The sequence below is a fragment of the Microcaecilia unicolor genome, chromosome 4, assembly GCF_901765095.1.
Source record: "Microcaecilia unicolor chromosome 4, aMicUni1.1, whole genome shotgun sequence".
Taxonomy (NCBI): Eukaryota; Metazoa; Chordata; class Amphibia; order Gymnophiona; family Siphonopidae; genus Microcaecilia; species Microcaecilia unicolor.
In genome coordinates, this window is record NC_044034.1 from 339782475 (window position 1) to 339799171 (window position 16697).

Genomic DNA, 16697 nt, shown 5'->3' on the forward strand with positions numbered 1-16697 from the left:
AGCTCTCTCTCCCTTCCCTCCCTTGGGTCCAGCAGTTCTCCATGTACCTCTCCCCTCGTCCCCCCAGGCTCCTGCAGGTTCAATAGCATCTTATCTCTCCTCCTCTCCCCCGCGATCTTTCAAAAGCAGTGTGTCACCGGCAGCGAGTGAGACACACTACCTCCGGCTGCCCTGGGGTTTTCCTCTGCTGCTGTCCCACCTCCTGTGATGCAATTTCCTGTGAGTGGGACAGCAGTAGAGAGAAGTTTCTGAGGCTGGTGCTTTACTGTGTTTGAAGGACTGCAGGAGAGAAGTGGTGCCAAACATGTCGGGGAGAGAGGGGGATGCCAAACGTGGAGGGTGGAGGGTGAGAGGAGAGATGCACACACATGGGAGAGTGAAAGTACAGACATGGAAGGGGGAGTGGGCAGGCTGGGACAGTGGGAGAAATGCCAGACCTGCAGGAGGAGAGGGAGAGATACCAGACTGGGGTGGGGAGCAAGAAGAAAAGGACAGAGATGTTGTACTCTAGGAGGGAGAGAGAGATATGGGAAGTAACAGAAATGCTGAATCCACAATGGGGGGTGGGGGGTGGGGGCAGAGGAAAAAGAGAGATAGACCAGACCAGAGAATGATGGAAGAGAGAGAGATGGTGGACCAATGGGGTGTGGAGGGAAAAGAGAAAGGGACAGATGCTGTACCAATGTATGGATGGAGGAAGAAATGCATATCTTTGTATTCCTGTAGTGCTGTTGTATATGCAAGTCTGACTTTTTGAGGATTTCAGTTCAGGTTTTTGCGTTCATGTCTCTATTATTGATATGTGGTCACTTGTTTCTTATTTGTTGAGGGTCTGTCTGTTTTTTGTGCATGTGACTAAGGTGTAGTATTCTCCTAGAAGGTGGCTTTTGTGAAGTATTCTGTTAGTGTTTATTTTCTGTATAGGGACCTGTAGCAGTCTGACTTGTTCTGTTTTTTTTTTGTTGTTGTTGTTGTTATTTGGTTTTGTTTTTTTCAGTAGGAAGTATACCGGTGTTCTAGGGTGCTGCTGCCTTCTTATAGGTAGGGTTGTTACTATTTGACTCTCTCCAATCCCTGCTGCCCATAAAGAACAAGCTCTGAAAGGTTATAGGGCCACTGCCAGTGTGATGGTTTTGCTGGCAGGCAGGCCCTAAATTGAGTTAGGTTGCCAGCGCCACCCCTGGCCATTTCAAGGCAATGAGGGGTTAAGTGGTTTGTCTAAGGCCACAAGGGGCTGTGGTGAGATGTGAACTTGGGCCCCCTGATTTCTAGTTTGCTACTCTAACCATTAGGCTACTCCTCTGCTCTGCCCTGGATATTAGTGGTGCTTTATTATGACAGGTTTACTACAGAACGTAAATCTGGAATATGTTTGGTTTTTGCAGTTTGGCTACTGGAGCTCTGTTTCTGTTATGTAAAGTTTGTGACATAATCATAGAATGTACGTACATGTGACAGTTTTTTCTTCTGGCAACCCTAGTGCTGGGAGTTGGTTGTAGAAGGGTGGGGAAGGGTGCAACAGTAGGTACAGCAAGGGACTTGGGGTGGGTGGGACATGAGGGTGAGGCAGGGGCGGGACCTGGAGCAGAGCAGGTGTCGGGCTTTACAAAACCAGAACACTGTACCAGTGATTTCATAGTAAGAATCCTGAAAGGTAACTTTAAAACAATACAGGAATGTAAGACCTTTGAAGTCAGAATGATTAAATATTTTGACACCCACCAGATAGGACTTAACAAAGATCTGGGTTTTCTAGCCCATTATAAACCATAGAAATGTACTGCTTTATTTGTCACACTCCTGTCTCCATGCATATCTCCCTGTCTCTCACCTATCCACCCCCATCCTGTTAGACTGCCACTGAAATGCTTTGATGTTTCACTTATATATACTGTCATCTACCAACATTTGCTTATTTCCGATCTGACGAAGAAGGGCAACCTTCGAAAGCTAATCAAGAAATGTATTAAGTTATGTCCAATAATAAAGGTATCATCTTATTTTCTTTTCCATGTTTTATTTTGTTTTATTTCTATTGATTACCTTTAAAAGTGGACTAACACGGCTACCACACCTCTCTACTCATAAAAAAAGTTGGCAACCTTATATGAGATGCAGTGACATGGATCTTGGTTCTTGATTGTCCTGTCAACCACTCCAGTCAGAGCCAGGTGCTCTGTTTCTTCTTTCAACATTGCAGCAGTCTAATGCAGTTACTAACATTGAAACCCATCATTCATTTCATCAGAATTTCATGGTGATTGTGTTAGAGCTGTTTCCATTATTGCATGTCCACTAGGTTTGTACGAATAAGCAGAATCAATGATCTGCACATCACACAAGTCCTCAGATCTACTTTAAACTTATGTATAAGCACAATAAGGATCTTAAGATAAATTCTAATGTTTAACTTATTAATCTGACCAGTGTTGCAATGGTCAGATTAGTAAATTAAACACTAGAATTTGCCTTAAGATCCTTATTGTAGTTACACATAAGGGTACAGTAGATTTGAAGACTTATGCGGAATTATATACAAATTTCTTTTTATCCTTATTTAGCAAAGTGGAATGGAAGAGTAGCCTAATGGTTAAAGTATCAGGCTAAGAACCAGGGAATCCAGTTTCAAATGCCATTGCTGCTCCTTGTTATCTTGGGCAAGTGACTTCATCCTCTATTACCTCAGGTACACAAATGTTTACTAAGGTGCACTAAGCACGTGTTAAAACAGCCAGTGCGGTATAAGGTCCTGTGCTAATTGCTTAACGTGGAATGGGGTAGGGACTGGACAGAAATTGAGCGTGGACTGCACCATGCAGTCAGTGCCCAGTAGGCAGGGCACACTAACTGGCAAATATCCAGTTAAAGTGGGTTGACCTAAACCCACCTCAATAGGTAGCATTAGGTGCATCTACACTCATAGTGCCTAAAAGTAACACGTGTTAGAGAACTTGTCTGTGTGAAAACTGCAAGGAGAATGTTGGATAAACCCCAAATAGTTACTGCACATTCTTTGCACTTAAGGCAGGTTACTTTTGGCAGTTAACTCGCATTAAAGGCCTTTTTTTCCTGAACAACCTTCCTGAACCCTTACGCCAAGCCCCCTCCCTGCCCGTCTTCAAGTCTTTGCTTAAAGCCCACCTCTTCAATGCTGCGTTCGGCACCTAACCCTTACCGTTCAGTAAATCCAGACTGCCCCAATTTGACTGCCACTATCAGACCGACCGTTCACTTGTCTATTAGATTGTAAGCTCTTTGAGCAGGGACTGTCTCTCTTTGTTAAATTGTACAGCGCTGCGTAACCCTAGTAGTGCTCTAGAAATGTTAAGTAGTAGTAGTAGTTTTACTAAGCAGAGGTAAGCTCACTGTGGGCTTACCGCGTGCCAATCTGGAGCTACCGCTGGCCAAACATGGGCGCCGGCAGTAGTTCCACCCCCAGCAAGCGACATTTCCGGCCCCTCAGTGAGTGGTGGTAAGTGCTCCCTCCTGCATGGCCATGCCAGTGGCGTAGCTACAGGGGGGCCATGGGGCCCTGTGCCCCACAAACTGGATCTGTGCCCCTGGTTTGGCTGTCAGGGGTCCCCAACCCTCGCCAACTGAAGCGTTTTTTTTTCCAGTGCTGGTCTCTGGCGCCGCTGAATTTCCTGCCCTGCTCTCTCTTCCCTTTACATCCGGCATGCTCGTTTTAGTGAAACTGAGTATGCGCGCATGCTCAATTTCATTAAAATGAGCATGCTGGACATGACATGAGGGGAAGAGAGAGCTGGGCAGGAAATGCAGCGGTGCCAGAAATCAGCATTGGAAAACGTGCTTCTGCTGGCAGAGGTTGGCGATTCCCACCAACCAAGGTACGTGCAGCGGCGGCGGTGAGTGGTTGGGTGTGAAGGCCCGCCCAGCGCATCCCAGGATACACTGGGCAGGGCTGGGTGCCGCCATTTTGCAGGTGACGCCAAACGAAGAGGAGTGAGGGCAACTCCCTCCAACTCAAGGTAGGAAGGTGGAGAGATTGACCGCGGCCCACTGGGCCACCAGGGACTTCTTACAATGCTGGGGGGGGTTACAATGCTGGGGGGGGGGTTGGGGAGCTGGAGACCCACTGGATCTGCATCCCCCCGCCCGAACCTGTATCGGGGAGGGGGGAGAGGGGACCAGAGGGGGGGTTATAGGTTGCTCACTGGTCCATCAGGGCCTTCATACAATACTGGGGGGGTTAGGGGGGCTGGAGACCCACCGGATCTCCAGCCCTTGCTGAACCTGTGTCAGAGGAAGGGGTCGGGAGGACCGGAGGTCGCCAGACCTCCTGCCCCCGTTTTGCCTTGCTCGGGGCAGTGGTATTTGGGGTCTGGTGGTCCCATGGACTTCCAGCCCCTGTGTTTGACAGGTCTGGGCTTTTGGCAGCCCAGATCTGTCAAACAAGTGTGGGAGGATGCGCTCAGGCACAATCCTCCCGCACTTCTACCCCATGATCAGAGAGAATTGCGTGCTTAAATTTGCATGTAATTATCTCTGATCATAGATCCAATAACGCCCCGTACTGTTCCAGCGCTATTTTTAGAGCGCTGTTTGGAACAGCACAAGGCTTTTGATCATCTGCCCACAGGTCAAAAGTACCTGGCAAGATCCCCAAAACAATCAATACATTTCATGCTGCTTATTCTAGAAATAAGCAGTAGATTTTCCCCAAGTCCATTTTAATAATGGTCTATGGACTTTTTTTTTTTAGGAAGCCATCCAAACCTTTTTTAAACCCCGCTAAGCTAACTGCTTTTACTACATTCTTTGGCAACGAATTCCAGACTTTAATTACATGTTGAGTGAAGAAATATTTTCTCTGATTTGTTTTAAATTTACCACTTTCTAGCTTCATTGCGTGCCCCCTAGTCCTAGTATTTTTGGAAAGCGTAAACAAGCAATTCACGTCAACCCGTTGCACTCCTCTCATTATTTTATAGACCTCTATCCTCAGCCGTCTTTTCTCCAACTTTACTGTCAAGTTCTTTTTTGACTTTTATGGGGTTGATATTAAGCCCACGGTGGTAAGCGTTTTTGTAGCAGCTGGATATTCAATGCCAGGCTATGTCCAGTCACCAGCATTGAATATCCAGGTTTATGTGGCCGGCTACCTCTAATGCGGTTATTTGCAATATACATAAAGATAGGACTGACTTTTATGCAGTCCGATTTTGCCGCTTAACTTAGGTGGTTAATACTGACACTTAACCGCATAACATGGGCGTAATTTGACTGTTTCATTTGGGGGGGGGGCAAAGGATGGGGCGGAGCATATTAGCATATTAATTTGCATATATGCAAATTAATATGCTAATATGGAGGAAGGAAGGAAGGGCAAAAAAGACTGGCTTTTTTGGGGAATAACCATAATGAATATGTATGAGATATCAAGCCAGCTCTTTCTCCCTCCCTCCCTCCTTCCCTTCCTTCTTTCCTCCTTACCCAGCACTCCCTCTTCCTCTCCAGTAATATTTGTAGGGTTAGTAGTATTTCTCCAGGAGAAAATAAATACATTCAGATGGCCACATCTCTAACACTGTTTTTGTTGGGTAGGCAGTGCCTTACAAGATGGAGAAGAAATTCTCCTCCATCTTGTAAGGCACTGCCTACCCAACAAAAACAGTGTTATTTTTTTTATTTTTTGTTACATTTGTACCCCGCGCTTTCCCACTCATGGCAGGCTCAATGCGGCTTACACGGGGCAATGGAGGGTTAAGTGACTTGCCCAGAGTCACAAGGAGCTGCCTGTGCCTGAAGTGGGAATCGAACTCCGTTTCTCAGTTCCCCAAGACCAAAGTCCACCACCCTAACCACTAGGCCACTCCTCCACTGTTGCTACTATTTGAGATTCTACATGGAATGTTGCTATTCCACTCGCAACATTCCATGTAGAAGTCGGCCCTTGCAGATCACCAATGTGGCCGCGCAGGCTTCTGCTTCTGTGAGTCTGACGTCCTGCACGTACGTGCAGGACGTCAGACTCGCAGAAACAGAAGCCTGCGCAGCCTTCTACGTGGAATGTTGCTAGTGGAATAGCAACATTCCATGTAGAATCTCCAATAGTATCTATTTTATTTTTGTTACATTTGTACCCCGCGCTTTCCTCCTCATGGCAGGCTCAATGCGGCTTACACGGGGCAATGGAGGGTTAAGTGACTTGCCCAGAGTCACAAGGAGCTGCCTGTGCCTGAATTGGGAATCGAACTCAGTTAGAGTACTAGTAGACTAAAGATGGACCAATAAAGAACGACAACGTGGATGCAGGCAGCAGGTTTGCTTATTTTCTCTTCACATTTATGAATAGCATTAGCTACACAGGAAGACATCATAGAGGCGGAGGGAGAGCTAGGCTAGGGGCATGATTATTATTTTTAAAGCATTTCTAAGTCACAAAGAAAAATCCAAATCTCCTCTTCTAACACGATGGATAAAGAAGAGGTCCAGAACGACAACATGGGTGCAGGCAGCAGCAGCAGCAACTCACAGGTTCGTTTGCTTGCTGTGTTTTGAGTGAATGGCGACGGCTGCGCGGGGGAGTGGGAAAAAAAAAAAAAGAGATTTACGGTTACCACCAAATGACGTCTTCTTCTTCCTTCCTTACACTGTGTGGACTCAGGACTAGATAGGCTCACTTCCGGTACCGAAGGCTTGTTGCAGCGGCGAACAAGTGGTAGTAAAAGCACCAGACAGGCAGGCTCGACTCCGTCCTTTGCTTCCCTGCCCTCTCAGCGTCCCGCCCGAAAGGAAATGACATCACTGGAAGGCGGGACGCAGAGAGGGCAGGGAAGCGAAGGAAGGAGTCGAGCCTGCCTGTTTGGTGCTTTTACTGCGACTTCGTGTGAAGATAAGTCGTAAAAGTCGTAAGTCGTTTCGTTTGGGGGGGCAATACCCTCCCTCGCCCCCCCCCCCATTCTACGCCCATGCCGCATAAGTGTAAACTCTGTCTCCGACCACCTACAAATAGCTGGCTTTGAGTTTACCACTGCTATGGTGATACTCAGCAGTACTAACCGGTTAAGTGCCACTGAATATCAGTGGATAGCCCTGGACAAGCAATTTAATCATCCAGGAGCCATTTGTGGCCAGTTAAATCGCTTTGAATTTCAACCCCTCTATGTATAGCACTACCAGATGTAGGTAGGGTTGAAAGTCCTTACATTGATTATCTAAGGCAGGATTTCCTATACTGTGGGTCATGACCCCAATAATTGCACATGCCATGTTTGGGGTCATAACCTTGGTCGGAAGTACATAGGTACATCATTCTGACACACCTCAGTGGGGAGTCACAACGCTGTAGTTGCAACTGTGGGTTTGGGAAGCTCTGATCTAAGGTTAACTTATGAATGGCCCTAATGTTAGAAGAATGTTAGGTATTATTAGGAAAGGAATGGAAAACAAAACTGAGGACATTATAAAGCTTTTGTATCGCTCCATGGTGGGACCGCACCTCAAATATTGTGTTCAAGTCTGGTCCCCGCATCTCAAAAAAGATATAGTGGAATTAGAAAAGGTACAGAGAAGCGCGAAGAAAATAATAAAGGGGATGGGAAGATTTCCCTATGAGGAAAGGTTGAAGCTGCTAGGGCTCTTCAGCCTGGAGAAAAGACGGCTGAGGGGAGATATGATAGAAGTCTATAAAATAAGGAGTGGAGTGCAACAGGTAGACATAAATGGCTTTTTTACTCTTTCCAAAAATACTAGGACTAGGGGACAAGCGATGAAGCTAGAAAGTAGTAAATTTAAAACGAATCGGAGAAAATATGTCTTCACTCAATGTGTAATTAAACTCTGGGATTCGTAGCAGGGTTTAAAAAAAAGGTTTGGGTGACTTCCTAAAGGAAAAGTCCATAAACCATTATTAAAATGGACTTGGGGAAAATCCACTGCTTATTTCTAGGATAAGCAGCATAAAATGTATTGTACTGTTTTGGGATCTTGCCAGGTACTTGTGACCTGGATTGGCCACTGTTAGAAACAGGATGCTGGGCTTCATGGACCTTCAGTCTGTCCCAGTATGGCAATAGTTATGTACTTATGCACTGAATGCTTAACAATACAAATTGATATTACTGCTTGAAATATATTACTGCTTGAAGCATATATTCTACTTTCATAGTCTGAATGCACATATGCATTTCTATGAAATGAATAGGGGAAAAAACCCAGAGATCTACTTCTAGAAGCAAACTCTACATATTCAGTTTTCCTTTCATTTCTAACAGAAGATTTTTTTTAACCCACCTTCCAATACATAATATAAAGAAGATATATATTTACCACTCATCCAAGGGTTTGATATGTAGGCTGTGGAAGATTTCCCATCCATGCCCTGAGACCCACCAGCTTTTCCACTTGCTCCTGCAGCCTCCATTCTTCACCAGACTCTGCAAGTTCTGTGAAGCGCTTAATCAGACAAGTCCGAACTCCATCTCCACTGAAGAGCATACCAGTTCCACAAGTAACCTATTACAGCAACTAGGGCAAGCAAAACAGTTCAGGCAGGAAGGCTGGGACTCAGAGCTTCACCGTAACCCGAGTACCTGTTCTCTCCAACAACAGCCCCTCTCATCCAGCATAGTCCCTGGTGGGAAAGGCAGGCCACAGAGTGTGCAACTTTAAGGCACAGTATAAGGTTGATGTCACATCCTTTCCAAGGACACATCCAATCAGCAGGGCTGCATTGCTGGCTTTCCTTCTGTTCAGGAAGGGAGGAAATTCTTAGTTTGCCAAAAGAAAACAAACAAAAAAAAAAATCCTCCAGAAAATAAAAGGCATAAAAAAAGCTAGCTTGACTGGTTGAAGGAAATATGCCTTTAGGGAGGGTTGGGAAAAGCAGTGCAGAGAGAGTGTGTGGTGAGCCTGCTGTAATTCAACAGAGGGAATCAATTAACTTGTTTTTAAAAGAACAATTTTAAAAAATCTACAGAGCTACATATTGCTGGAATTATCAAGGTGCACTGTCCATAGAAATTTTGAACAGACTTAACTTTTTAAACATCTTCTCACAATCCCAGCCCTGGAAGAACTGTGTACTCAAAAAAAGTAATGCTTTATCTGTCAATGAAACTACAGAATCTGAATGGAGTAGTACCCCTCTGTCATCATCGCTAGAGCAAGAGCATAGCCACAGGTGGGCCTGGAGGGGCCCGGGCCCTTATAATTCCCCCAGCCCAATGATGGTCAATATGGGTTTCCATGACCGGTAGACAGAGCTGCCAAGGGGGCCGATCCACTCAGCGGGAGATTTAGGGTATGCCCCCAGCCCACCCCAGCTCCGCCCCACCCCACCCATTGCTCCATCCAGAACGTCACCCATTTCTCCCCCCCCCCCCTCCCGCAGCACAGCTGATTCGTGGCCAACGGCTACAGGAGTGGTCTTGTCCAGCGGGAGCAGGAAACGCCTTCATAAAATGCCATCTCCTGCTGCCGTGGGGTATGGGATCAGCGGTAGCAGGAGATGATGCTTTATGAAGGTGCTTCCTGCTGTCGCTGAACAGGAGGCCACTCAGCAGGAGCTCATGTTAGTAACTTTAGCCATGAGAGTCTTGAAGAGAATCAGGAAGCTCCAGGCTGTCAGCTGAGAACTCTGGTCTCGAGAAACCCACCCATCCAGCTGCCTACCCCAACTGAGAGAGCAGATTAAAAATCTTAGAAATGAGTGGAATAGACTCCTTAGTGACTCTAAAACATAACATAGGCAACTGAGACCCCTCGGGCCTAAGGGTATTCGTGATATTGCATAATAACAACGAGACACATGGTATTTTCTTAACATGGCACAACTTGGCCGCAGCTTTATTTTAAATACAAACAACGTCATAAACAGCATCCGGGCTCCGCCCAGGGGTTTTTAACCCCTTTTACTTCCCGCCCTTCTCAGCGGGGAGCGTCTCGCGAGGCGGGAACTAGCCCATCGCGCCTCGCTCGCTCCCCTGCTGTCATGGGGTGTGCAGGCCCGTCGGGGCACGGTGCCATGTTATTGGCGGCTCCATGCACCCGAGGGGCACTGCGCCTTGCTTTTTCTTGATAAAATCTCTTGAGCAAGTTAAGAGGAGTAACTAAGAGAGGCCTTAAGAAACTGAGCATTCAGAGCTTACATCACCTGCTTATATTCCCAAGGTCTCAAGCTCCCAGTGACATAGCCGCCAAGAGGGGGGGCAGGGGGGGCAAAATTCTCCGGGCCTTGGCCTCCAGGGAGGGGGCTGGTGCAGGGGTCTCTGTCTCTCTCTCCTGCTACTGATGGGACCCAGGTGATTACGTCCCAACAGGAGCAGGAGCGAGAAAACTCTGGTGCCAGGCCCCCCTTGCATTGCCTGCCTAGCAGCTGCTGGGCCCTCAGGCTGCGCATTCTCAGTTTTGAAACTGAGGATGTGCGACCTGAGGAAAACAGCCACAGGGGCGGACAATGTTGGGCAGAGGAAGGAGCCGCCAAGGTACTTTGGGCAGGCGGGCAGGAGGGGGAGCAGCTGCGGTGATGATGATTTTTTTGGGGGGGGGCAGCAGTGGTGATGACGATTCTGCCCTGAACCCGGCTCAGTCTCTCGGCGACCCTGCCTAGCAGTGGCGTACCAAGGGGGGGGGGCGGTGGGGGCGGTCCGCCCCGGGTGCACGCCGCTGGGGGGGTGCCGCGGCGCACGCCTGTCAGCTGAGTTCGCTGACTTTGCTAACTTTGCTGCAGCTCCCTGTTGCTTCCTGTTCCGGCCGGGGCAGAGGGAGCTGCAGCGAAGTTAGCGAACTCAGCTGACAGGCGCGCGCCGCGGCACCCCCCCCCCCCCAGCGGCGTGCACCTGGGGAGGGGTGTCATTTCGCCGGGGGGGGGGGGCGCATCAGCGATCCGCCCCGGGTGTCATGCTGGCTAGTATCACCACTGCTGCCCAGTGAGGCTCAAGTCCTTAATTAAAACTGAACTATGCATATCCTGTATGCATATCCTGAACTGTAACCTGAGTTTCCAGCTATATCATCCTTAGCACCTGACTATCTACAGCCTGGGCTTAAGGAGCCCTAAAGAAATTGAATAACGTAAATGTCATCAGACAGGACTTGCTGCTTCTTAGCAATAGTCAACCATAAGAAGTCAAGCATAACAATGGCAGGGATTAATAGCATTGTAAGTATCTTTTTGGCAAATAAATAAATAATTCCGATATGCTTCCTTTACGAGCATCTGTTTTTATCAAGGTTTCATTGCAAACATGAAGCCAGGTTTGAGGGTTTCCTATGAATCAAAGTAGTTAAATGATTTCTTATCGAGAGAGAGAAACCAAGGAGGGGGGGGGGGGGGTCATACAAACCAATTCTGATAGATAATTCATTGACTAATACTTAGAGCTTGAGAACTGCTTTCTTGTTTTTTTATTTTTATTTTATGTGTCTTATGAATCATCCCCTAATAGGATGGTTAATACAATTTCTTTCTTGTTTGAACTGCATGTTTTTCTATAGTCAAGTATTTTCTCTTGATGTAAAGGAGGTCTCCAAAGTTCACCAGAAGCCTGTGCCTGCTTCCGCTTCAAGCAGGCCTGAGGCCCCCTGTGGTATGGGTGTCCAGAACAATGGCCCTGGTTGGATCCCTTTAACACTAACCCCGCATACTTTATCTCTTTTCTTCTCCCACGCAGCTTGTCATAATATTCCTTGGGCCTGAGGTTTGAATTTTGCACTTTTACATCTTTAAAATGGCACTAAGCTTCTTGAACAATACCTTATTAAACATGAAACAGGTGTAGTGCAATCAAAAATAACTTGGTTTTCATTTCCTGAATCCAAACAATTTTTCAGGATTCAGAAGCCAACCTGCTGATGTCATTACTACTATACAGTACCGCACACAGTTATGCTTTGTTTCACACAATCTTTCAAGTGCTTTCCAGGTTGCACTGTAATGACTACTTTTATTTATTTTGTGTTTATTTATTTATTAACTTTTTTATATTCTGCCTTCAAAAATCAAGACAAATCACATAAAAACATTCATAATAAACAAATCACATTAAACATAACCCAAAAGTTCAAATATTACAGATACATCTAATCTATGTTCATATCCTTCCCACAATTCAGCATATTTATTTTATTTATTTGGATTTTGCTTGCACCTTTTTTTCAGTAGTAGCTCAATGTGAGGTACATTCAGGTACACTGGATATTTCTCTGTCCCAGGAGGGCTCACAATCTAAGCGCAAGATGCATCAACCAAACGTAAAAGTTCTTACCGAATTTGAAAAAAACGAAGAGTGCACTAAAAACACACCTCAGAAATGTTCGGTGCGGTATTCAAAAGTCGGATGCATGAAAGTTTCGCTAATCTGGTGCAAGCCCCCGTAGTGGAGTAGGAAACGCATGTGCACAGAAAGCATACGTTATCTGCGTGGCTAATCTGCGTAAGAATTGTTTAAAAAAAAAACACATCCTTTATGGACGTCCTTGCCCCCACCCGCCCGCCCGAGGTCGCCGCTGCTCCCCGCTTCCCAAAAATCAAAACTTTAAGCTGCCCTGGCCCCCCCTCCCTTCTTCTCTTCTCCTCTCTTTCTCCCCAGCTCCGCCTCCCGCCATCCTCCGCCCCCATGCTAATGTCAGACGAGGGCGGGCCCAGGAGGAAAGGATGGACGTCCGAAGACTTAGCGAAGAGGCGATCAGCTGTTCTTGCCCGTGCAGCGCCTTCACACAAAGGTAAGAGGCGCTGCGCGGGCCCGGTAAGACAGAGGGGGGCCCAGTGGAGGGGGGCAGCGGTGGCGACGACCTCAGGGGGGGCGGCGAGGGTGGGGCACGGGGGCAGAGGATGGCAGGAGGCGGAGCTGAGGAGAAAGAGAGGAGAAGAGAAGAAGGGAGGGGGGGCCGGGGCAGCTTAAAGTTTTGATTTTTGGGAAGCGGGGAGCAGCGGCAACCTCGGCGGGGCGGGGGGACAAGGCCGTCCATAAAGGATGCTCCTGACAAGCGCCTTTGCCCCCTCCCGATCCTTTTTTTTTTTTACATTTGGATTAATGCAGGGGGAGCGGGGAGCAGTGGCGACCTCGGGCGTCAATAAAGGACGCTCCTGGCGAGCGTTTTTGACCCCTTCGCGATTTGTTTTGTTTGTTTTTACATTAAAGTTTTAGCTGGGCAGCCACAACGAGAGGTACAGACCTCTCGTTAGGTTTCCGGTAGTTTTCCAGCGTTAGGGCAAGCGGAAAACTTTAGTGCATCTCATTTCAATAGGGTTTCTGCACAATTTCCTCATCTACATTCCGTTTTCGTTTGTTGCTACCGTCGTCGGAAATTGGGCTTTAATGCATGCCAGGGTAGGAAAACTGTTTGTTAAAGGGTCATTAACTTGTTTGTTAAGTTTAGTGCATCTTGCCCTCAGTTTGTACCTCATCCACACCCTTGTCACCTCTCGTTTAGACTACTGCAATCTGCTTCTTGCTGGCCTCCCACTTAGTCACCTCTCCCCTCTCCAGTCGGTTCAAAACTCTGCTGCCCGTCTCATCTTCCGCCAGGGTCGCTTTACTCATACTACCCCTCTCCTCAAGACCCTTCACTGGCTCCCTATCCGTTTTCGCATCCTGTTCAAACTTCTTCTACTAACCTATAAATGTATTCACTCTGCTGCTCCCCAGTATCTCTCCACACTCGTCCTTCCCTACACCCCTTCCCGTGCACTCCGCTCCATGGATAAATCCTTCTTATCTGTTCCCTTCTCCACTACTGCCAACTCCAGACTTCGCGCCTTCTATCTCGCTGCACCCTACGCCTGGAATAAACTTCCTGAGCCCCTACGTCTTGCCCCATCCTTGGCCACCTTTAAATCTAGACTGAAAACCCACCTCTTTAACATTGCTTTTGACTCGTAACCACTTGTAACCACTCGCCTCCACCTACCCTCCTCTCTTCCTTCCCGTTCACATTAATTGATTTGATTTGCTTACTTTATTTATTTTTTGTCTATTAGATTGTAAGCTCTTTGAGCAGGGACTGTCTTTCTTCTATGTTTGTACAGCGCTGCGTATGCCTTGTAGCGCTATAGAAATGCTAAATAGTAGTAGTAGTAGTAGGCAATGGAGGGTTAAGTGACTTGCCCAAGATCAAGGAGCAGCAGTGGGACTGAACTGGCCACTTTGGGATGTCAAGACCAGTGCTCTAACCACTAGGCCACTCCTCCATAGCCAGTACACATTGCTTGTAAGCTCATCATTTATAAACTGAATAGTGAATACAAAGTCTGTCACTCTAACCCAACCCTCAAATGCAGCTGAAAACAGATAGCTCTTCTTAAAAGCTCCAGTGCCAGATGCTAGTAATTTTATATCAGAAGGATCCATTCTGGTTTCTACCAGCAGTTACAATGCATTGTCTAGTTTTCAAGCCTCTCTTTCAGTTCAATGCCTTTGCTTTTCTGGCCCAGAAATAAGAGTCACTTGTTCCTCTATTTTGCATATCACCCTGAAGAGAAACTGTAGAGCTATCAGTACAAGAGGAATTCCTTCAGCTGCTCTGGTAGTTGCAGTCTAGGGACCATGTGAAGGCATAATATATAGTGAAACCATAGGAAATATAAATGATGAGCTACACTCAAAACCAAGAAGTTATAACAGACATCAAGCAATCTTGTGGTAGAAACGCAGTAACAAAGTAGATGGTGGCAGATAAAGACCTGTACAGTCCATCCAGTCTGCCCACTCATAGCATAAGGTATGATGTGATAAGTACATAAGTACATGCCACTGGGAAAAGACCAAGGGTCCATCGAGCCCAGGATCCTGTCCACGACAGTGGCCAATCCAGGCCAAGGGCACCTGGCAAGCTTCCCAAACATACAAACATTCTATACATGTTATTCCTGGAATTGTGGATTTTTCCCAAGTCCATTTAGTAGCGGTTTATGGACTTGTCCTTTAGGAAACCGTCTAACCCCTTTTTAAACTCTGCCAAGCTAACCGCCTTCACCACGTTCTCCGGCAATGAATTCCAGAGTTTAATTACGCGTTGGGTGAAGAAATCTTTTCTCCGATTTGTTTTAAATTTACTACACTGTAGTTTCATTGCATGCCCCCTAGTCCTAGTATTTTTGGAAAGCGTGAACAGATGTTTCACTTCCACCAGTTCCACTACACTCATTATTTTATACTAGTAAAAAAGGCCCGTTTCTGACACAAATGAAACGGGTGCTAGCAAGGTTTTCCTCGGAGTGTGTATGTTTGGGAGAGTGTATGTGAGAGTGGCTGTTTGAGAGTCAGAGTGAAAGTGTGAGTGTGTGTGTGTGTGTGAGAGAGAGTGAGTCTGGGTGTGAGTGAGAATGAGAGTGTGTGCAAGTGTGTATGTGAGACACAGTGTGAGAGAGAGTGTGTGTGTGTGGGCGAGAGAGAGAGTGTGTGTGAGACACAGATTCTCTGTGAGAGTGAGTGTATGAGACCAAGCGAGTGTGTGAGTGACTGTGTGGCACATAGAGAGTGAATGTGATACAGTGTGAGACAGAGTGTGTGAGAGTGAGAGTCAGAAAGACATTGTATATGAGAGAGAGCGTGTGAGCCCTGCCCTCCCAATCCATGCCCATCTGTCCCCTGCCCCCTCCATTCATCCTTTTCTAGCAATTCCCCTCTCTCCCTGAGCCCTGCCCTCCCAATCCATGCCCATCCATGCTCCTCTGTCACCTGTCCCCTCCATTCATCCCTATCCAGCAATTCCCCTCTCTCCCTGAGCCCTGCCCTGCAATCCATATCCATCCATGCCCATCTGTCCCCTCCATTCATCCCTTTCCAGCAATTCCCCTCTCTTCCTGAGCCCTGCCCTCCCAATCCATGCCCATCCATGCTCCTCTGTCACCTGGCCCCCTCCATTCAACCTTTTCCAGCAATTCCCCTCTCTCCCTGAGCCCTGCCCTCCCAATCCATGCTCCTCTGTCCCCTGCCCCCTCCATTCATCTCTTTCCAGCAATTCCCCTCTCTCCCTGAGCCCTGCCCTCCCAATCCATGCCCATCCATGCTCCTCTGTCCCCTGCCGCCTCCATTCAACCTTTTCCAGCAAGTCCCCTCTCTCCCTTCCATGACCCCCCTCGCATCCATGCTCCTCTCTCTCCCATGTCCCAGCCTGGCCCGCCCTCTTCTCCCCCCCTTCTCATCCATGCCCCCCCCCTTCGCATCCATGCTGTAGTTTCTCACCTGCCCTCCCGCTCCCATTGTTCAACTTTACTGGCCACCCTCTTCTCTCCCCCCAACTTCTTTTTTTTTTTCTTCTTCTTTTTAAATTTACCTCCGTGGCGGTTCCGGCAGCGAAGCGTCAGGGAAGGAGGCGGCGCTCCCGACGTCTAGCCTTCCCTTCGCTGTGTTCCGCCTTCTTCTGATGTCATCCTTGACATCAGAAGAAGGCGGAACACAGCGAAGGGAAGGCTAGAGACGTCAGGAGCGCCGCCTCCTTCCCTGACGCTACGCTGCCGGAATTGTTTGGTTTTTTTTCCACCCTCGACATCATGACATTTGACGCGAGGGTGGGGCAGAGACGGCTGGCTGGCTTGAAGGCTTCACACCACGAATCCACGAACCCTTCAGCCTGGGAGTGACGTCAGATGGCTTCAGAACGTTGTCCTCAGAACATTGAGGGTGCGTTTTATTATATTAGATACCTCTATCATGTCTCCCCTCAGCCATCTCTTCTCCAAGCTGAAAAGCCCTAGCCTCCTTAGTCTTTCTTCATAGGGAAGTCGTCCC

The 16697-nt window shown here is 47.6% G+C and overlaps 1 protein-coding gene across 1 annotated transcript in view; it reads right to left on the reverse strand.

The window, feature by feature from the left end:
• Positions 1 to 8649, reverse strand: part of LOC115469454 (ankyrin repeat and SOCS box protein 9-like) — a 30810-nt gene extending 22161 nt beyond the window's left edge. The window contains exon 1 of the mRNA XM_030202122.1: positions 8293 to 8649. Coding sequence (XP_030057982.1) covers positions 8293 to 8386 — 94 coding nt within the window. The 5' untranslated portion in view covers positions 8387 to 8649. The remainder of the gene's footprint in view (positions 1 to 8292) is intronic.
• Positions 8650 to 16697: the final 8048 nt, after the last annotated feature.